Source organism: Aricia agestis, chromosome 17 (genome assembly GCF_905147365.1).
Source record: "Aricia agestis chromosome 17, ilAriAges1.1, whole genome shotgun sequence".
Taxonomy (NCBI): Eukaryota; Metazoa; Arthropoda; class Insecta; order Lepidoptera; family Lycaenidae; genus Aricia; species Aricia agestis.
Window position 1 is genome coordinate 1,581,770 of NC_056422.1, and position 23,337 is coordinate 1,605,106.

Genomic DNA, 23,337 nt, shown 5'->3' on the forward strand with positions numbered 1-23,337 from the left:
ATATAAGCGGTTTTACATTTTAAATATATGACATTTGATATGGCAATTCTTAAAGGAAGTTAGCAATATTTTATAATATTATGCCTATGAGCACCAAAATAGGATAACGTAAGAAGTGCGCTGATAATCCGGTATACCAATATTCTTTCTTATAAATGGGCAGTAAGATTCATATTTGTACACCGGATCTGTCAGCAACTGACACATAATTTAATGTCTATGTATATTCCATACATTGTATAAAAATTATGCAATTTTTCATGAGGAATTTGACATTCTTTTATGTACTAGTTTTTCTACGTACTGTTTATAGCACAAAATATTAAAAAAAACATAATATGTATACAGTTCGACAAGGCTTTATTTGAACGTGGGTGACATTGACGGGAGCGCTGCTGGTAAAAGAGAACTGTCAAACACATGTCAAAAATGACGTTTTTCTATGATAGAAGCGTTTAGTTCCTTTTCTCGCCACGTTCAAATAAAGCTTTGTCGAACTGTACGGTTGAATTGAGAAACCTCCTCCTTTTGGAAGTTGGTTTAAAAATGAGCTTCTTTTTTGTCATAGAGATATAGCATATCAAGCGTGTCTGGGTTATCTAAGTAAAACATATCTCGACACCATTTAAAATTTAGAAAGTATGACTTTCGTAACTTATTATTTTACAACAGCAATGATAAAGGATTAAAATAATTTCCTTCAAACATTATACATTACAACCACTTTATTGATGTCTCGAGAATCCGACACGTCTCTTTATCCATATTTATTATAGGCGATGATTTTTATGAAAATTATCGAGGTTAGTCAAATAAAACTATTACAATTCATATAATTATGCTATACAAAGTTATGTCTTTGTTTTTGGAAAAGTCGCTTGAAAGACAAAAAAACCAAAAACATTGTATAGATAACCTATTCCTTATAAGTTTTTTAATTTAAGGTAAGATAAAGAGATAATCAATACTTACAAAAAAACAGTAGACATTAACAAAGTGGTTGCTCATCTAACTAATTTATATATTACTTATGATCATGTGCTCTCGCCAAGCCCTCTAAGCTATGATGTGAGTCTATCCTATTCATGTTAGCTTTTAGCTCATTTACTGGGGTCTTCGGTAGTTCTTTTTCGGCCGCTATCAGATCACTGGAACCGTTAAGGTTCAGTTTAAGTTTAGACTTGTCGGGTAAGTTGATGTCGAAATTGACGACGGATTTGACGAGTTGGCCGACCGCGTTGTCCAGTCCTGATGCCATCGATTTGGAGACTAGAGCTGGATTCACTGAAACATTGTTTTATATATTTTATTAGCGTCTCCCGTTGTTTTTATTATAAAATAAGGGGGCAAACAAGCAAACTGGGGCCTTACTCCCGAAACTGATATCGATTTCGATTTTCGATTTCAACGGTTTTTGACACTTTAGACGTCTAAAATAGCGCTATTTTAGATGTCTAAAGCATGTCTAAAGTATCAAAAACCGTTGAAATCGAAAATCGAAATCTGTTTCGGGAGTAAGGCACCTGGTCATCTGATGAAACCAACTACCGTCGCCCAGGGACACTCGCAAGTCGCAACATTAGAAGAACTGCAGGTTAAATTTTATAATACTTACTGCTGATGTCGGGCGTGATCGGCGTCCCGGGGCTGTCTTTGTGGTCTTTGGGTTTTTGACACTTTAGACATCTAAAATAGCGCTATTTTATATGTCTAAAGCATGTCTCAAGTGTCAAAAACCGTTTGAAATCGAAAATCGAAATCGATATCAGTTTCGGGAGTAAGGCACCTGGTCATCTGATGAAACCAACTACCGTCGCCCAGGGACACTCGCATGTCGCAACATTAGAAGAGCTGCAGGTTAAATTTTATAATACTTACTGCTGATGTCGGGCGTGATCGGCGTCCCGGGGCTGTGGTCTTTGGGCAACGACGACGCTCGGGGCTCCAGCATACCCAGCACTCTGTGAAACAGAATGGACATGGTCAAAAACAAGCTAGTCGGAGTCGGCTTCGACGAAGGATGCTCCACAAAAATATTATAACGTATGTTTATGCCGTCAAGAGAAATAAAAACTAAATTAACGAAGTACAGTTAAGCAACAGACAGTCGTTTAATAATCAAGACCTTATATGAGTCTCACCACTTTATATTTGCTTGTCTGTGTTGTGTATATGCAAGTGCGGGCATGCGTATGTTGCATGTGCGCGTAATGCGTATACATCAAGATTGCCGTATAATATTCGTGTAAGACTTGTATGTTCCATGTCACTGACGTCCATTATACAAGTACGCTGGATTTATAATATCCTTGGAAATGACAGCTATTTTTTACGCCTATTTGAAGCGGAATCAGCGCCCCCAATGCGGGGAAAGAGAACTAAATCTGACGTAAAAATAACGTTGGGAAGTCGCCATATTGGCGCTGATAGCAGTAGTGAGAGCACTTGGAACTAATACTAGTGATGACAACCAATAACGATTAAGCGGCCATTTGCAACTTACGTCAGATTTAGTTCTCTGCCCCCGCATTAGGGGCGCTGATTCCGCTTCAAATAGGTACAAAAAGCAGGTGGGTATCATCAGTGGTTCCATGTATATTTACTGTACTCGAGATCGCCGAAGGAGTGTAGGGTTTGTGTGTGTGTAAAAAAGAGAAAGATAGGCAGTGAGAAAGACAGCGAGCGTATAAGAGAGTCACCTGCTATGCTCAAGGTCACCGTACGAGTGCGGGGTGTGCGGGGGCGGACGCTCCGCGCTCTCCTCCGCCCAGCCCTCCGCCACTAACGTCGCGCCGATGTCCACCGTGCCCGCTGTAACATAACACACTCTTATGGTACTGTTTATTTTATAGGATACTAGCTGTTGCCCAACAAAATTTGATAACAAAGATAATGAAAAAGAGAGAAAATTTCAGCTTTTTAGGGTTCCTTACCCAAATAGTAAAAATGGGAACTTATTACAAAGACTTCGAAGTCCGTCTGTCTGTCCGTCTCCAGGCTGTATCTCAAGAACCGCGAGCTCTATAGATATTGCCGCTATAGCAACAAATACAAAAAACAAAATAAAGAAAGTATTTGAAGGAGTCTCCCATACAACAAATGCCTGAATTTGACCTTTTGCCGTTAATAATCGCTAGTAGGCACATAAGAGAATATGACCATAAAATACTCAATTGTATTTAGATATCAATCACTATCTACACTACTATTATAAAGAGGAAAGATTTGATTTTTTGTTTGTTTGTTTGTTTGTTTGTTTGAGTCGAATAGGCTCCGAAACTACTGGACCGATTTGAAAAATTCTTTTACCATTGGAATCCTGCATTATTTCTGCTGAACATAGGCTAATTTTTATTTTGGAAAAATATAAGGTTCCGTAAGATATTTGGGATTTTCGGACGCAAGGTTTAAAAAATCAACCAGAAAAGTTACTTATTTTGCGTACGCTGCCTAAACTATAAAAGATAGAGGCATAAAATGTTCTAAGTAATTATAGATCTTTTAAATATCTACAAAAAAGTCCGCGACACACTATACCTATCTATGTTGAGTGAGGCACAATAACCATTTTTTTATTAAAAAATCTAGAATTTTTTTTGGACTATATTTAAATGCGTTTATTTAAATCATGCTATTGACCCTTATCAAAATAAATTATTTCATCACTAAGTACAGTTAATGTAGATAATATTCGGTCTTTGAATGATTAAAATTAGACGTTTGGTTTTAATGTTATGGCGAAATTAAAATATTACGATTTCTGCTGCACGTTGCGAATTGGGCGTCAAGGCGCGATGCGCGGGTGTGCGTGCGGTAGGGGAGAGATTTAATTATCAGTGCCACAGACTCGCCCGGAGAGTCCACGTAAATATTACCTCGATCGTGGGAATCGCAGACACAATAGATTTTCAATAGTTATGCGACAGCCGGGTGCTGCTTTATTGATTTGATATAGACTATCGTGCTTCATTATTATAATCCTAATTTCAAAAAAGCTTTAAAAGTTATGACTACGAAAGTAATATTTTTAGAACTTTTTAAAATAAGTTTTGAATGACTATTATTTTTGATTGCTATTATAATTAATTAATTTCTTTAACTATAAATCTCCAATAGCGGCAGCCGGCTGCCAGCATAACAATTGAAGATCTATTGTGTCTGCGATACCCACGATGCCGATGCACGATGGAAGTATTAATGCATATTTTTTAATCCACACTATTTCTGCTGAATATAGGCTATATTTAATGGTAGAAAAAAGGGAACCGTATTAAGTGTTAATAATTGTGTGAAAAATCTACCAAAATATTCCTTCTTGTTTATCCATACTAATATTATAAATGCGAAAGTATCTCTGTCTGTCTGTCTGTCTGTCTGTCTGTCTGTCTGTCTTGCTTTCACGCCAAAACTACTGAACCGATTGCAATGAAATTTTGTATACAGTTATTCTAGAGTCTGAGAAGGGACATAGGCTACATTTTAATGTGGGAAAATATCTTATTTCCATGAAAATTTCGATGAAAATGAATTCGCATTGCGCGTGGCCAGCGCTCATCCCGGGGGTCCTGGGTTCGAGTCCCGCAGGCGGAACAAAAAGTTTTCAATGTTCCTGGGTCTTGGATGTGTATTAAAATAAAATTTCAAAAATCTTAAACATATTTTATGTATAATATTATAAAAAATCCAGAAATATATCGATGGAATGAACATTTTAGTTCTAATACGATTCAACAGATGGCGTTTTATTTTTTACTTTATTGTAACATAGAACTAATCATACTTATTAGTTAGTATGTTTTTGTTTATAGTTTTTAATACGTTAGAATATTATGTTTAATAATATTATCACTTGGTATAATAATAATCAATCTATCTTATCTTATGTAGAACTCCTACTGCATTTCTAATCCATACTATCCATACTAATATTATAAATGCGAAAGTATCTCTGTCTGTCTGTCTGTCTGTCTTGCTTTCACGCCAAAACTACTGAACCGATTGCAATGAAATTTTGTATACAGTTATTCTAGAGTCTGAGAAAGGACATAGGCTACATTTTGATGTGGGAAAATATCTTATTTCCATGAAAATATCGATGAAAATGAATTCGCATTGCGCGTGGCCAGCGCTCATCCCGGGGGTCCTGGGTTCGAGTCCCGCAGGCGGAACAAAAAGTTTTCAATGTTCCTGGGTCTTGGATGTGTATTAAAATAAAATTTCAAAAATCTTAAACATATTTTATGTATAATATTATAAAAAATCCAGAAATATATCGATGGAATGAACATTTTAGTTCTAATACGATTCAACAGATGGCGTTTTATTTTTTACTTTATTGTAACATAGAACTAATCATACTTATTAGTTAGTATGTTTTTGTTTATAGTTTTTAATACGTTAGAATATTATGTTTAATAATATTATCACTTGGTATAATAATAATCAATCTATCTTATCTTATGTAGAACTCCTACTGCATTTCTAATCCATACTATCCATACTAATATTATAAATGCGAAAGTATCTCTGTCTGTCTGTCTGTCTGTCTGTCTGTCTGTCTTGCTTTCACGCCAAAACTACTGAACCGATTGCAATGAAATTTTGTATACAGTTATTCTAGAGTCTGAGAAAGGACATAGGCTACATTTTGATGTGGGAAAATATCTTATTTCCATGAAAATATCGATGAAAATGAATTCGCATTGCGCGTGGCCAGCGCTCATCCCGGGGGTCCTGGGTTCGAGTCCCGCAGGCGGAACAAAAAGTTTTCAATGTTCCTGGGTCTTGGATGTGTATTAAAATAAAATTTCAAAAATCTTAAACATATTTTATGTATAATACTAGCTGTTGCCCGCGACTTCGTCCGCGTGGACTTTAGTTTATAGCGCGCGGTGTCAACAAAATTTGTGTCAAATTTAAAAACTTTTTAATACCCTGGTAAGTGCTTCCGGTGTAGCGCGGCCCTTAATTAATCAAAATACCCAAAAACAGCTATGCAGTGTGCACATAATCTATACTAATATTATAAATGCAAAAGTATCTCTGTCTGTCTGTCTGTCTGTCAGTCAGTCTCGCTTTCACGCCAAACGCCAAAACTTCCGAACCGATTGTAATGAAATTTTGTATACAGATAGTCTAAAGCCTGAGAAAGGACATAGGCTACTTTTTTACTGGAAAAAAGGGTTGTAAGGGGGTGAAAATGCGTAAATTTGTTCAAATTAAGTTAGTTCCAACAATTCATAATAGATGGCGCCGTGCGTCTTCTACATCGCGCTGACGCTTGCTCAAAAGTCTTTCTATAAGACGTGGTATCATCTTTTTAAGTTTCGATTTTTTTCGATTGTTATATCTATTCTACGGTATTAAATAACTCAGTACTTTATCTGCAGTGACGTAACCTTAAATCTATCAATGATAAATAGTTTATGGGTAAAGTTGTGTAATTGGAGGGCTAAATAAGCTTTAAAATTTGGCATAAAGTATAAAGTTTAATATAAAAAAATGAAATACTTATTGTGTGCACACTGCACAGCTGTATTGATTTAAGGGGTACCAGGGTTTTTTTTATAAAAGCTTTTGACACCAATTTTGTTGACATCGCGCGCTATAAACTGAAGTCCACGCGGACGAAGTCGCGGGCAACAGCTAGTATGTTATAAAACAAAGTCCTCAGTTCCGTCTATCAGTATGTCTGATCGTGGTAAACTCAAAAACCACTGCACGGATTTTCATGCGCTTTTCACTAATCGAAACAATGTTTCTTCAGGGGCTCAGGCATAAATAAATTTTAGAACATTGGTTATGTTTTGTAATTATACGTGGGAGAGCCATGCTTCGGCACGAATGGGCCGGCTCGACCGGATAAATACCACGTTCTCACAGAAAACCGGCGTGAAACAGCGCTTGCGCTGTGTTTCGCCGAGTGAGTGAGTTTACCGGAGGCCCAATACCCTAACCCCTACCCTATTCCCTTCCCTACCCTCAACTATTCCCTTCCCTTCCCTACCCTCCCCTATTACCCTATTCCCTCTTAAAAGGCCGGCAACGCACTTGCAGCTCTTCTGATGCTGCGAGTGTCCATGGGCGACGGAAGTTGCTTTCCATCAGGTGACCCGTTTGCTCGTTTGCCCCATTATTTCATAAAATAAAAAAAAAGTTGCTTTTCATCAGGTGACCCGTTTGCTCGTTTGCCCCCTTATTTCATAAAAAAAAATATATATTGTATAATGCGGTAAATTGTACATAGAAATTACGCTGAAATTAGCTGCTACCGACAAAAAAATATAAAGATTGAATACAGAAATAGTTAACGCGTCTGTGTGTTCCAAAAAAAAAACAGGGTTCCCACTATATCTCACGAATTTAATGATTAGATCACCACTTTCGTACCTAAGCATTGTACCAAATTCGGGTTGTTGTATAGTGTATAATATATTATATAAACACTACAGCAACAAAAGAGTTTTGAAAATCAGTCAACAGACGGTGGAACAATAACATAATCAAAGGCAAGAGTTTTATTAACTATTTGACACGTCCACATTTTCTTTAACATGACGTCTTCACTCTTCGCACGTCACCACCTTTTTGGTGACATCACGTCACCACCTTTTTGGTGACGTCACGTCACCGCCGTACCTGTGACGTCGCGGCATACTGACCGTCGGTGACGTCGTACAGCTCGATGCCGGGGATCTCGCACTCGCCGCCGCCGGGCGCGGTCGCGGCACGCCGGTACGAGCACGTGCGCGACACTAGCCCCTCCCCCCGCACCTGTGACGTCACGCTCGTGCGGCGCGGTATACTGACCGTCGGTGACGTCGTACAGCTCGATGCCGGGGATCTCGTGCTCGCCGCCGCCGGGCGCGGTCGCGGCGCGCCGGTACGAGCGAGTCTTCGACACTAACGCCTTCCATCGTGCCACCTAGTCACAAAAAAGTAAGTGAGCATGGCTTCAGCCTCAAGAGTCTAAGGTCGTCCTCCGACTCTAGGCCTCGCGGCCACAGTAACGACGTTTCTCAACTCGTCGCGACGGCGGCGTTTCGTCAAAACGCATAGTTTTAAAATTATAGATATGATGTCGGAGCAACGAAATTCAGTCGCATTTTGTCAAGTCCACGACGACATTGATTAGACATAGCCCAACCAAATAACGTAGGTCCGCTAGACTAGCGGACCTACGTCATTTGGTTGGACCGGCTGGTGCCGGATCGGCAACGTAACTAGCGGCGCTAGTTCTAGTCAGGAGCAAGGTCACTGACCTGACGTAACTTGCAAATGGCCGCTTAATCGTTTATAATTAGTTATATTGGTTTAAAAATTAGTGTTAGTTTCAAGTACTCCCACTACTGCTATCAGCGCCAATTTGGCGACTTTCTAACGTCATTTTTAAGTCAGATTTAGTTCTCTTCACTCAAATAGGCACAAAAAATATCTGTCATTGCAAATGGTATCATAAGTCCAATTTACTTGGATAATAGAGGTCAGTGAGTACTGAGTAGTCATCATCACCTGTGTGAGCTCCTCAAACCGCTCGATGGCCTGCGGGTGCCACTTGGGCCAGGGCTGCGCGGGGCTGGTCTCCGCGCCCACCGGCTTCACGCCCGCCAGGAAACACTCCATCGCCTGAAATACAATCATCAATCAATCAGTCAACATCATCATCATCATCGACAGGCCAATAATAAGTTCGGATGCAATACAGAGTGTCTAAACTTTTGTATGACTTTCACCAGATAGACCAGCCTTTCCCAAAGTGGGCGCTGAAGGTCTAAAGGGGGGCGGTGTGGGACCCAGAAAAAAAGTTGGGGGCGTTTGTGTAGAGGCTTGGGGGTGTGATTTGTAAATTCATTTTATCTGGATGCGTTTTAAATTGAAACAATGGGGGGCGTTAAAACACGTTTTTTTCTCAAAGTGGGCAGTTGACAAAATAAATTTGGTAACCCATGAGATAGACTAATGGATAATTTCATGACGTCTATTGAAAACTGTCAGTGTCGTTCTTAGACAAGTTCCTACTTTGTCGCATTTTTACATCGCCAATAAATAAACCGCAACTTTGTTAAACCGAGTCCTCACGCGATAAACGTACATTATTCCGGGATAAGAACAATTCCATGTGTCTTTTTATGGGACTCTGAGTATGTACCATTGAGGAAATTGATTCCTAGGCAGTTGACGGACCTACGTCATGTGGTCGGCTTATGTCAACTCAATATTAGCTGTGATCGGTCAGCTGGGTTTGACTTAACGCGACCAAATTACTTAGGTCCGCCATCTGCCTAGGAATCAACTTCTCTGACATACATACTAAATATGTACTAATCTTTTTAGTTTAAAGTCTAAAGTTAAAATTTAAGCGTAAAGAGTTTCAAAGAAACGGACTAAAAGAGAGACATAATTACGTTTAAATTATTATAAAATTATAGATTTTATAATTATTATAGTAACAAACGTACCTGGAATCTCAGTCTCAGCAGGTCAGCACGCAGCTCGCACAGCTCGTGTGTCGCCACGTACTCGCTGTCGCCGTAGTCCACGAAGAACACGTCTGCCACCTGAAAGCAAAATAGCTCTTATTATCATACTGATAAAACGTTATTTCATATGTGTATGAAGCGTCCGTGAACGTTTTTTGCGTCTACATAACGCCAATCCATTATACGTATTTGATTTAACGACGTGTGAGTGCGTGTATGCGTTTGTGCGTATACGCAAAGTTTAAATAGCGTGTACTATTAGAGAAATTCCTTAATAGATTAAGGACCCTCACAATTTGATCGCGTTATGAGCAGTCCAGCCAATAAATACACGACTAACATTGACGTGACACAACCCGACCAAATAACGTAGTTCCGCAATCTGCCTATGCATCAATTTCTCAGATAGTACATTAGCGAACATGTATTATAATAGCTTTTCTACGTGCATGTGTGCGTACGTGCATAATGCCATCGAAGAAATTAGCTGTTACCGTCTACCGGCCTACGTCATTTGGTCATTTCAATTCAAAAGTAGCCCTGATATTATGCCAGCTGAGTTTGACACAAACCCACTTTGGATCAATTTCTCTGATAGTAAATTAGCGAGCACGTTGTATCTGTTCTTCTACGTGTATGAGTACGTACTTACGTGCATGAATGCGTTTGTGCGTATACGCTTCGGTATTTTTGTAGTAGGTACTATACAGGCGTGCGTGCGCGTCTGAGTGCGTGCGTGCGTACCTGCTGCGTGGCGTCGAACTCGTTGGGACGTATGTCGTGCACGCGGGCGCGGTACCACCGCCCGTCGTGTCGGAACACCGCCGCTACCACTTGACCGACGCTCACGTGGGACAGCTGAAATATACAGAGTGAAATAATGTATTAGTAAACAACAAATAAAAATAGTGAAATCGGTTCAGCTGTTCTCGAGGTTAGCGCTTAGCAACACATTAAGCTATTAATCCTTATATTATGGACTAGTTAGTGCCCGCAACTCCGGGACGGTTCGGTTCCCGCGCCGGAACCGTACATTTTTCTGGAATAAATGATACTTTTTATTCCAGAAAAATGAACGGTTCCCGCGCGGGAACCGTACATTTTTCTGGAATAAAAAGTATCATTATATGTCCTTTTCCGGGACTCAAAACATCTCAAATATATCAAATTTCAGCAAAATCGGTTGAGCGGTTTGGGCGTGAAGAGGCAACAGACCGACAGACACACTTTCTCATTTATAATATTAGTAAAGTATGGATGGATAAACTGCCAAAAATTAATAGGTTTAGTCACGGGCGTATATATAGCTTTGATAAGTGGGGGGGTCCCTAACGTAAAAAAGCGGCCAAGTGCGAGTTGGAATCGCCCATGAAGGGTTCCGCAGCAGCAAATAGGCAACGTGTTTAGGAAATCAAATTTTTTTTTATACATGTACCGCACCGATTTTAATCGGCGAGGTATATTATTATTGTCGAAATTTGACAAGTAAGATGGATAGTAACGAGGGGGGGGGGGTCCGGACCCCCAGGACACCCCCCTTATATACGCCCATGGGTTTATTTGCAGATTATGACAAAGATTCTTATTTCTTAAGCATAAAATAAGATTTCAGTGTTACGGTTATTTTGGATCACAATATGTTTGAACTTGAAAAACTTTAAAAATAGTATGCGAAAAGATATATTATTCTTTCAATCAATACACCCAAAGACATTATAAAACAAACTAAGAGTCCTCCCGGACTATTATTTATCCATCTATTACAAAAACTATTAAAGCACTGAGGCCACTGTAACACTAACGCAGATAACATTGATTGAATCGATCTAATTTATTATTTGGAGTGTAGCCAGAACTGTATCAATAGCGTTTTCGCTAAAAGCTGGATATTTATTAATCGCCGCATCGAAAACATGTTATTGTTCACTATCATCATCAGTAGAATTAACGTAATTCACTTTATGGAACTCTTGAAGCTTTGCCGTGTAAGACTGTCCGTCTTTGTAGGCCACGCATAATAATTAAAGATCGCTAGGCAAAACTGGAGGCGCAATCGGCGCATGCGCACATCACCTACCGATGATGACACTATTGTTCATCAATAATAAAATTTTGATGATTTACCAAACTGATCTACCCATAGTGTACAAGTATGCGCACAGTCCCCGCTCACAATTTGCCCCGCCTACGAATATATTGTGCATTTGCATTTCACCTTCCCTTTTCATTTTGCCTTCGTAGTTTTCTAGATGATACGGTGGCCGGTTTCATTGAGACCAGGCCATTTACGCAGGAGTTATTTTATAGTGCCCCAGTGTGTGCTCAGTACACAAGAGCGAGAGTTCTATGGTCTATATATATATATATATATATATATATATATATATATATATATATATATATATATATATATACATGTATATACTCAATTACTCACCCTTTACTCTCACAATCCAGAGCATCTTACTTGTCAGACATCTCACATCACAGCCTGCATTGTCCTAACCAAACTTGGAAATAACAGGTTTCCAACGCAGGAATCGAGCCCACGACCTCTGAGTCAAGAGCCACGCTCTAAACCACTGGACCACGGAGGCGTTGGGTAAGTTAAGGTTGACAGTTAGTACGCCAGTATTACCTTATGCGCCTCCCTTCTCTCCCTGCTGCCGTAGTACTGCGTCATGTGGTCGACCAGGTCATCGAGCTGGGCGACCTGCGCGCCCGCCAGCTGCACCCAGAACCGCGACGGCGACGACACCGCCGACACGTACACCTCGATCGACGACCCCGCCGACTCTGTGCGAGAGGACCAGTTAAATAACGGTAAGTATGTGAGACGAAACCAGCAGAAAATTCAGGTGGCTCTGAGAGAGAGAACAAGATAGTGCAAAATATGAGGATATGATAACGTTACGCTAGACGGGACCAGCTATATATAATTTCCGTTACAAGAGAGAACCAGCGAAATATCCCGCTGATTCTGCGAGACACGTTTTCCACAATATACTAGATATTGTAGAAAACGCTGTGCTAAACGGAACCAGTAAAATATTTTATCGAAGACATTAAGAACTAGTCTGAACTAGTTGGTGGAAAACGGTTGTGAGACGGAACCGCCAAAAAGTATCTTTTTTATTTATTTTAGGGGTAAAAATAAAAATTACCGCAAATTTTCAAAATTGTAAAAATAAGGGAGATCGCAGACGGCACACTGTTTGTGTGATCGAGTCTGCGGCTCATATGCAGTTTGCATGGCCGTGCCACAAAAAGTGTGCCGTCTGCGATCTCCCTAATGTAATATAATGTACGTTTATTTAGGTATTGTTCAATACTCAAAAGTTATACACTAACTACTTAATATAAAACACAAGTTATTTGTCTACTACTTTTAGGTTGCTGTTGCCTGAAAATAAAAATAATAAAAAGAACACATACGGCATACCAACATTATTACCATTAATACCATGCTCAAAACCAAACACAAAAAGACAAAAAATACAGAATGTAACCTATTCCCCAATCCCCAATCCCCAAGCAGCGTACCTAGCGTGCCTATGCTTACCCATGGACGATTCTTACTCCCTTATAGCGAGACAGCATTAAGCGACATTACGCTGCAGCAGAGCGACGTCACGCGACACGGCCAAATATTCTTTGTATAAAATCGTACAAGCTAAGCTGTACTACGCGGCAACGACGCGGCACAAAATGTCAATGCTATGGAAAGTGAAGTGTCGCGTCACGTCGCTACCGTGTAATGTCGCTCAAAGTGACTTTCCGATCTTTGACGCGGCTAGCCGCGACCGACAAAATTTTAAATAAAATGCCACTTTATGACAAAGGCTATAGGTTTCATTTTATTCTACCCGACTAGCTTTTACACAATAGCGGCGGTAGCATGGTCGCAACACAAATGTCAGTACAAAATTATACCTATAGCATATGTCAGAAAGATGCATTGTCGTCGGTCGCGGTTAACCGCGGCAAAGGTCGGAAAGTCACAGTGAAGTGTCGCGTCGCGTCGTGTCGGTAAGTGTGGTCTCTATTAATCTTACTTACAAAACTAGAAGAGAAGAGAAGATCTAACAGAACAGAAGAGAACAGATACAACGCGTCATGCTGTTAGCTTACCGCGGTTGACATGCGTGCGCGAACCTGTCTGTGTGTCCGTGTCGGGCGGCGGCGAAGGCTGCGGCCCGCGCGGGCTCCGCTTCGCCGCCTCGATCTCGCGACGGCATTTCTCCTGCTCCACCTGATGATGGAGATGGGTAATAGATTAATAAACTATGACCATTGATACCCAAAGTGCCAGGGCATTTTCCCATCTATGGGTTCCCAAACTTATTTTGTCTACTTCCCACTTCGAGAACAAATTATGTTTTAGCAACCCCTTTGTTTCGATTTAAAATACATCCAGATGAAATAAATCACCCCACAAGTCTCTACACAACGTCCCCAATTTTTTCTGCGTTCCCTTTACACCTTCAGCGCCCACAAGGGGGCGTTATCGCCCACTTTGCAAAAGGCTGAATTATAGATTAAGGCCGCGTTTCCACCGAAGCTGAGTTAAGCTGCGAGTAATGTATTTTTTTTAAGATCCAATACTATCCTTGCCCTGAGCGATTTTATCATTTCTCAAAAACACATCTCTCGAAACGCAGCTTAGCTCAGCTCCGGTAGAAACGCACCCTCATATTGTACGCTCTTAAATTACTAATTTTCCCAGGCATTTCTCTACTTACACCCCAGAATAATATCTTTCGTGATAGACTATCCCCCATACTTATTAAAATAGTTATAGCACAATGTTTTGTCCTTGTCTACCAAGTGACTCTAATGTAAATTAGGTGACACAACATTGTATAACTACGCAGTGCTCAAATATTTTATTAGTGAGTGGGTTTTAGAATTCTTCGTAAAGCACACGTTTTTCTTTGTATAGTAAAATCTGGAAAAGCGGAGTTTATTGCGTGCACGGTGCACTACAAGTTATGAAGCACTAGGCGCCCGCAACTCCATTGCGTCAAATTTTGTCTATCGTGCGGGAACCGTACATCTTCCCGGGACGCAAAGTATCTCGATATCAAATTTCAGCAAAATCGGTTCAGTGGTTTGGGCGTGAAGATGTAACATAATATGGGTAACAGACAGACATACACACTTTCGCATTTATAATATTATTATTAATATTATGGACTAGATAGAATCTGTTAAATATATATAATCATACAAAAATAACATTCTGATAAGTTTAACCACCGCGCCGTCCAGCTGGCGCGTATAGACAAAATCTTGCACTTGACACATTTACAAGACGTTAACATATTTTATTTTCCCTCTTATATGTCGTTATGTCAACGAGTTAAAGACCACTTTCGTAGACACTCCGAGATAAAATAGCCAGCTGATCGCACATTCGTCAGCAGTCAGCACCGTACGCGTCGAATTCACCGCGTTATACACGAAATGCGGCGCGTACGGTGCGGACGAATGTGCGAGGTTCCACATCATTTCATACAACGAATTCTTAAAAACGGCGCGACCGGCGCGTGCGTGCTAATAAATGTGCGATCACCTTATGTCATGGCAAAGTCATGTCAATGAAGCGATTCTATTGGTTTTCAAAAACACATTCCTCGCAACGCAGCTCCGCTCAGCTCTGGTGGAAAGGCAGCCTTAAACCACTATACTCACGCAGGTGGCAACCATCCCCCTAGATTATAATAGACACATCAACAGAACACATCCTAAAGTATTATCACTTAGCTTCGTTATCATCATCACATTTACACGCCCTAAAGTATTAGCACTTAGCACTTTATCATCATCACATTTACACGCCCTAAAGTATTAGCACTTAGCACGTTATCATCATCACATTTACACACCCTAAAGGATCATCACTTGTACACCTCGTATATCATCATCATCACTATACTCACGCAGGTGTCAACCATCCCCCTGGCTCGCGCGATCTGCTCGGCAGTACCGCGCACGGTGACGAGCCGCAGTGCCCCTTCCCCCGCCGCGCCGCGCTGCCCCTCCACCCGCACGCGCGCGCCGCTCGTGTGACTTATGTTGTTTATGTTCTCGCCACCGGTGCCTGGGTAAAAAAAAACGAAAAATATAAATATAATCAATTGGATGTACCATTGAGGAAATTGATTCCTAGGCAGTTAACAGACCAACGTCATTTGGTCGGATCATGTCAATTCAATGTTAATTATTGTGATCTGTCCGATGGGTTTGACATAAGGCGACCAAACTACGTAGGTACCCCATCTGCCTAGGAATCAACTTCTCTGATAGTACCCCTCAGGGTCTTTAAGATGCATCGTTATGTCGTCGCCATAGAGGCCTTCCCAGGGTAAAATAATTAAGAATAGTCAAGAGTAAATCTTAAGATATAAACTACAATAATTGCCACCCATAGAATAAATAAAGTCAAGATCAATGTCTGCCAAAAATAACTCTCCGTATAGCAAACAACATTTCTAACTATCATCTAAGACTTGGATTATTGATGTCAGGGGTAACTTTTTAAAATATTATGTTACTGAAGGGAATATTTAATACTAGCTGTTGCCCGCGACTTCGTCCGCGTTAGCATAGTAGATCACATCCCAAGTATTATTTACTAGCTGCTGCCCGCGACTTCGTCCGCGTTAGCATAGTAGACCACGTCCCAAGTATTATTGTACAAAAATATTCAATGTACAGAATTGACCTTCCTACGATTTTATTATATTTAGGAATTTTACGCAACCGTACATTTTTCCGCAAAAAAATAGCCTATGTCGTTTCTATTCTTCATGTTTGCCAAATGACATAAAAATTGCTCCAGTAGTTCTTAAGTTAATAAGCAATTTCATATAATTTCCCCTGTTCTTCCCACATTTTCTTCTATTTCTTCGCTCTTATTAGTCTTAGCGTGATAAAATATAGCCTATAGCTTTTCTTGATAAATAAGCTATCTAACAATGAAAGAATTTTTCAAATCGGGCCAGTAGTTCCTGAGATTAGCGCGTTCAAATAAGCTCTTTCAAATAATTTCCCCCAGTTTTTTCCACATTTTCCTCTATTTCTTCACTCTTATTAGTCTTAGCGTGATAAAATACAGCTTATAGCCTTCGTCGATAAATGGGCTATCTAACACTGAAAGAATTTTTCAAGTCCGACCAGTAGTTCCTGAGATTAGCGCGTTCAAACAAACAAACTCTTCCGCTTTATAATATTAGTATAGATTTTTCCACATTTTCCTCTATTTCTTCGCTCCTATTAGTCTTAGCGTGATAAAATATAGCCTATAGCCTTCCTCGATAAATGGGCTATTTAACACTAAAATAATTTTTCAAATCAGACCAGTAGTTCCTGAGATTAGCGCGTTCAAACAAACAAACAAACTCTTCCGCTTTATAATATTAGTATAGATAGCCTTCCTCGATAAATGGGCTATTTAACACTGAAATAATTTTTCAAATCAGACCAGTAGTTCCTGAGATTAGCGCGTTCAAACAAACAAACAAACAAACTCTTCCACTTTATAATATTAGTATAGATTGAAGGTTTCAATTAAATCTAGATATTCATTTATGGAAGAGTACGCTGGAATTCAGAGCCCAGCTTCACAAACTCTATAGCGTACAAGCCAATTCCGGCCATTTGGCCAATACGCTTTCTTTATCGTTTCTTTATAGAATTGCCGATAAAAACGTATGGAAAAGCGTTCGATAGACGATAATATGAATCTGCGATTCTATTCGGCTATACTGCTATTGGGACTCTGTCATTGTTTACATAACAATCATTCGAATTACGTAGCAAGTGACATCATGTACTACATATGGTGAATCATAAATGATCCAATATTAGAGATTATCTCTTGCAGATGCTGTGTTTGGGTTAAAAATATCGACAAGAGTTTTGCTGCTATATTATATTGAAACTACTATTATGTACCTACCTAAGTATAGAAGCCAAGCTTACACCAATTTTTACATTTATTGCATGTTAATTTAAACGTGTAAGTTCTAGCTTTGGCCGCTTCTTTATCTCATATGAATCCCTTTTTGGGGAAAAAACCGGCCGACAGTCAGCACTCAGCACTAATATTTGATTAACATAACCCAACCAAATGAAGTAGGTTCGCCATCTACCTATGAAACAATTTCTTCGGTGGTACATAGAAGTTAGCAATAATGCTGCCCACAGCCCACACTGGTACAGTAAAGCTATCTTCCAATATTGCTGGCTACTGACTTATGAAGTCATGTACTAGGGCCGCAACATAAACTCACCAATAATCCTCCCCACAGCCCACACTGGTACAGAGAAGCTATCTTCCAGCATTGCAGGCTGCTGACTTATGAAGTCATGTACTAGGGTCGCAACATAAACTCACCAATAATCCTCCCCACAGCCCACACTGGTACAGAGAAGCTATCTTCCAGCATTGCAGGCTGCTGACTTATGAAGTCATGTACTAGGGTCGCAACATAAACTCACCAATAATCCTCCCCACAGCCCACACTGGTACAGAGAAACTATCTTCCAGTATCGCAGGCTGCTGACTTATGAAGTCATGTACTAGGGTCGCAACATAAACTCACCAATAATCCTTCCCACAGCCCACACTGGTACAGAGAAGCTATCTTCCAGTATCGCAGGCTGCTGACTTATGAAGTCATGTAGTAGGGTCTCAGCGTCAACTCACCAATAATCCTGCTCACAGCCCACGCTGCGCGCTGGTACAGATAAGCTGTCCTTCAGAATCGCTGGCTGCTGACTTATGAAGTCATGTACTAGGGTCTCAACATAAACTCACCAATAATCCTCCCCACAGCCCACACTGGTACAGAGAAGCTATCTTCCAGTATTGCAGGCTGCTGACTTATGAAGTCATGTACTAGGGTCTCAGCTACTTGGGCGGTACTACTCTTGCCTCGTATTACACACACATCATACTCTTTGTCGCTAAACTTCTTGAAATGTATCATGGCGCCGGACTTCTGCTCGATTTGCTTTATGTTGGAGCCATTGCGCCCTGAAAATAAGATAGGTTGATGATCGTTGTAGGTTAAGAATTCTTTATTTATATTTTGTATAATTCAAACTAAACTAACTTTAAATTTTAAAACATAAGGACAATCATGTACAAATAGGCAGTCGTACTGCTAGAGGAGTTTCTGCCAGACAACCTTCAGATCAGTCCCTGGATCTTGGATGTGTATTAAATATAATTATGTATAATTTAATAAAAATCTTAAATATATGTATAGTATAAAAGTATTAAATATATTCCCGTTGTCTGGTACCCGTAACACAAGTCCTTCAGGTACTTAGCACGGATCCGCGCCGGGCTGACGTAGTGTGAAGCGTCCATAGATTATTATTATCTAAAGATCGTGAGGTGTCACAGTAACCTCCCCAACACATATAGTTGCGTATTTTATTTCGACATAGGTTTAGTGGCAACAATATTATTCACCAGAATATAACAGCCGCAACTCCTTTGCGCCACAGTTCGATTATCGCGCGGGAACCGCACATTTGGCGCAACAAAAACATAATTATCCTATAAAAGTATGCAGAATGCAGATACTTGGTGTCTAGGGACAATGAAAAATTTTATCAAAATCGTGTTAAGTATTTATATTCACATGATCATCTTTTATTTACTCTAAGGTGCTTAATTTGTACGTGGGAGAGCCATGCTTCGGCACGAATGGGCCGGCTCGACCGGAGAAATACCACGTCCTCACAGAAAACCGGCGTGAAACAGCGCTTGCGCTGTGTTTCGCCGAGTGAGTGAGTTTACCGGATGCCCAATCCCCTACCCTATTCCCTTCCATACCCTCCCCAATTCCTTTCCCTTCCCTACCCTCCCCTATTACCCTATTCCCTATTAAAAGGCCGGCAACGCACCTGCAGCTCTCTGATGCTGCGAGTGTCCATGGGCGACGGAAGTTGCTTTCCATCAGGTGACCCGTTTGCTCGTTTGCCCCCTCATATCATTAAAAAAAAAAAAAAAAAAATATATGCTGCAATTTCTCGTATGGCGAAGTTTCCCACACCAGTACAATTAAATAATTACTTGCCATTATGACAAGTATTTCTCAAGGCATTCAATTAAAAATAAGTACTTACAAGTAACATTTCACAAGCCAGAATTTTTTTTTTTCAAATCTATACCTACATATAAATAAAATTGGAGTGTCTGTTTGTAATATTGAAAGAACTGTTTTTTACTATATGCATATGAATATTTATACGCTACATACACCAAAACAACATTTTTTACAATTTTTGTCTGTATGTCTGTCTGTTTGTTCCTGCTAATCTCTGAAATGGCTGGAGCTATTTTGACGGGACTTTTTTTGGCAGATAGCTGATGTAGTAAGGAATAACTTAAGCTACTTTTTAACCGACTTCCGAAAAGGAGAAGGAAGCTAGCGCAGTTCTTTAGATACAGCCTGGAGACGCACAGACAGACAGGCTTCAAAGTCTTTGTAATAAGTTCCCATTTTCGCTATTTAGGTAAGGAACATTAAAAAGGGGAAAAAAATCTCATTTTTATTATCTTTGTTATCACAATTTGCTGACACGGACGAAGTCGCGGGCAACAGCTAGTACACACTAATATTAAAACTTCTTTTTACAATATTGATTCCTATATATTATGATCTACTACAGACTGTAGAAATTAGAATGATGATTATAATAATATCTATGGATGCTTCACCCCACGTCAGTCTGGCCCTGTGCTAAGTACTTGAAGGACTTCTGTTACGGGTACCAGACAACGGAAAATATATTAAATACTTAAATACTATACTGTATACAATATACATGATATATTTAAGTTTTTATAAAATCATACACATAAGTATCCAATACACGTTCATGATCCAGGAACATCGAAATATTTTCGATGTTCCTGGATCATATTGGCGGGATTGGAACCCGCGACTTGAGCTACCACGCCCGCAACCATTGAGCCACAGGGGTCGTCAGATTATATTGATGATTGTAATTCAAGTATTTGATATTGGAGGTCACTAATATTAAGTAACAGCTGTAGTAAGTGTTAAGGTAATCCTAGTCTAACCCTGAGATGTTCTATTAAATAAGCAATGACATCATTATAGAGTTGTTACACTGACGAAAACACCGCTCGATGGTCGCTAGATAGGCTATAATATATTTTATACCCGTGCGAAGCCGGGGCGGGTCGCTAGTGTGTACCATATTATATAAAATTGTGTATTAGCCCTAAACTATAAGTATAACTACTGAGCATATCACACACGTGGGAGAGCCATGCTTCGGCACGAAAGGGCCGGCTCGACCGGAGAAATACCACGTTCTCACAGAAAACCGGAGTGAAACAGCGCTTGCGCTGTGTTTCGCCGAGTGAGTGAGTTTACTGGAGGCCCAATCCCCTACCCTAATGTCCTCCCTACCCTCCCCTATTTCCTTCCCTACCCTCGCCTATTCCCTCTTAAAAGGCCGGCAATGCACCTGCAGCTCTTCTGATGCTGCAAGTGTCCATAGGCGACGGAGGTTGCTTTCCATCAGGTGACCCATTTGCATGTTTGCCCACTTATTTCATAAAAAATAAATTAAAAAAAAAAACATACTTATGAACATTTATTTAATGTTTTTTTAAAGGATTCTTTTTCTAGAAATACCCACGGGATTAAGTGTCAACAAAGTACAAACAATACATAAGATTTTACATAAATTTTACATTAGCATAAAATATATTTATAAATATGCAAGTGATTACAACATCAGGCTAAATGAAAATATTTTTCATCTTGTTAGAAAATAAATATTATATCACTTTTAAATTTTTAGGCACTTTCCATAAACTTTGACAATATAGGTTTTAGGAGATGGTCTAAATTAGTGTTTTTTTTGGTGTGGTGAGGTAAAGGACAGACAGATCTTTGCATTTTAATTTTCATTACTAATATAGTATGGATATAGAACAAGGTTCGGTAAAGGTTTACATACTCCAAAAATTATAAACTCCGTCAGCTTATAATTTTGGTTCAAAAATTATAATGCTGCTGCTATTTCTGGGTGGTTCACAAAAAATTAACCACTATCTAACCTAACGCTAACCCAACCAAGTCGTCAGCATTGCTATTAGAAATAGAGAATAATTATAATAATATACTGTTCTTATGCAATACTTTTGGAATGATAAATTATGGTCCCCCACTCATCACAGCCTTATAATGCCTTGAAAACACTAAGTTAGTAAGTAAGTATCACGTAAACACCAGAAAACAATACCTTATCTCAAGATGACGAAAATTTCAAATGCGAATTTCTCCTAAACGCGGGGGTATTCCAGGGGTGAAAGTGGTACGGGGAGGTATATTTCACCAAAAACATCCTTTCTTAACCCATGTGACCACCAAAAAAAATTAGGGTAGGTTTGTAAACCTTAGCCCAAGTATCCATTTTTATAAAACATAATTATTGTCCAAATTAGATATAAATTACTCTAAGGGGCAGTTTCACCACTTCCTGATAAGTGCCATATCCACAACATGACAGATAATGTATGGAGGACCTGTTAAATAAGTTTTGGATAGCCCCGCACTTATCAGTAATTGGTAAAACAGGCCCTTAGATTAAAAAAAAACTTATTTTTAATATATTACATACCTATAAGAGCTGGCACAATACTTTTGGGTACCTCGACTTCAATCATATGGAATTTTGTGGTTTTCACATTTTTCTCCTTCTCGTTCTTATCTTCTTTGAATACATAATATACAACAAACGCTGTTACAGTCACCAGAGAAAAGCCCAAAGCAAGAGGAACCATCAATTTAGTATTCAATGCCATGGTATCTAAAACATGAAGAGTTTTAACATTAGCTATTTAATAAAATATTCTTATCTTATATCCTAGTGTGAAGAGTTTTTTTAAGCTAATCCAAAGTGTAAGTAAAAGAGTAATTCTTGAAAACGTTATGAAAAGACTACGTTAAATGCTCAAATGTTAAAGTTCGCATTTAAATCCTGTGAGTTATTGTAATGAATTTCATTAGTATTTCCCCATCTCTCGGTGCAAAGTGTGTGAGTTAATAATATGAATTTGTAACATAAACACTAAACAAATTTCATCTTTCAAGCCTATTAGCGGCTATGACATAATATTGGAAGAAAAGTTACTTCACAGTTCACACTCATAGTTCAGGGATAGTAATATGACACCTTTTTACAATAAATTTACGCAAAAATTACTGAACTAACCCCGTTATTCACACCAAGATTCAACGGTATATCTAGTAGTTAAAAAGAAATATATAACATATCTAAATATCTTTCGAAATATAAGTTTTTCTAAAATTAGGATTTCGTATCGCGGACAGGGTGACCATATTTAAATTACGGATCCTGCCATACTTTGGTCAAAAAACTGCCAAAACGTGCCAAAGCCTGTAGTAAAAAATGCCCAAAGACAGTAATAAGTCTTTGGGCATTTTTTACTACTAAGAAAACTTATTTACTGTTGTTTTAAAGTATGAAAAGTAAAAATACACATTTTATATTGCAATTTTTTATTAGATTAAACCTATCTTATCGTATTATAGACTATAGGAGAGAGCCTTGTATCGGTGTATATGAGTAAAAAGCGTATCAAGTTATAGGTAGTCTGTCAAAAAAAGTGAAGAAATTAAAAAGTGGCAACATCGTAGTGTCATCCTTTTCAAATCAATCTCCGAGGGATGACACTACGATGTTGCCACTTTTTAATTTCTTCACTTTCTTGACGGACTATAGGTCCGACCTACTCGGTCATAACAAAGGAGTCTGGATCATCCTTTGCTTTGGA

At 39.4% G+C, this 23,337-nt stretch overlaps 1 protein-coding gene across 5 annotated transcripts; it reads right to left on the reverse strand.

Annotated features, from left to right (window-relative positions):
- Positions 1 to 495: 495 nt before the first annotated feature.
- Positions 496 to 22,865, reverse strand: LOC121735347 (tudor and KH domain-containing protein homolog). 5 transcript variants are annotated; one of them, XM_042126142.1, is made up of 15 exons: positions 22,755 to 22,865; positions 22,161 to 22,349; positions 18,382 to 18,522; positions 18,089 to 18,166; positions 15,422 to 15,582; positions 13,611 to 13,731; positions 12,118 to 12,275; positions 10,224 to 10,337; positions 9,459 to 9,557; positions 8,512 to 8,625; positions 7,810 to 7,924; positions 2,700 to 2,811; positions 1,925 to 1,961; positions 1,616 to 1,667; positions 496 to 1,284 (listed from the first exon to the last, which is right to left on the reverse strand). In XM_042126142.1, the coding sequence occupies exons 2-15, from the start codon at positions 22,342 to 22,344 to the stop codon at positions 1,025 to 1,027; spliced, it is 1,746 nt and encodes a 581-aa protein (XP_041982076.1). In that variant the 5' UTR covers positions 22,345 to 22,349; positions 22,755 to 22,865; the 3' UTR covers positions 496 to 1,024. The 5 variants fall into 5 exon arrangements, with proteins under 5 accessions (XP_041982076.1, XP_041982078.1, XP_041982075.1 ...); XM_042126144.1 differs by lacking the exon at positions 18,089 to 18,166 and having other exon boundaries at positions 13,635 to 13,731; positions 18,304 to 18,522; XM_042126141.1 differs by lacking the exon at positions 18,089 to 18,166 and having other exon boundaries at positions 18,304 to 18,522.
- Between the last annotated feature and the right edge of the window lie 472 nt (positions 22,866 to 23,337).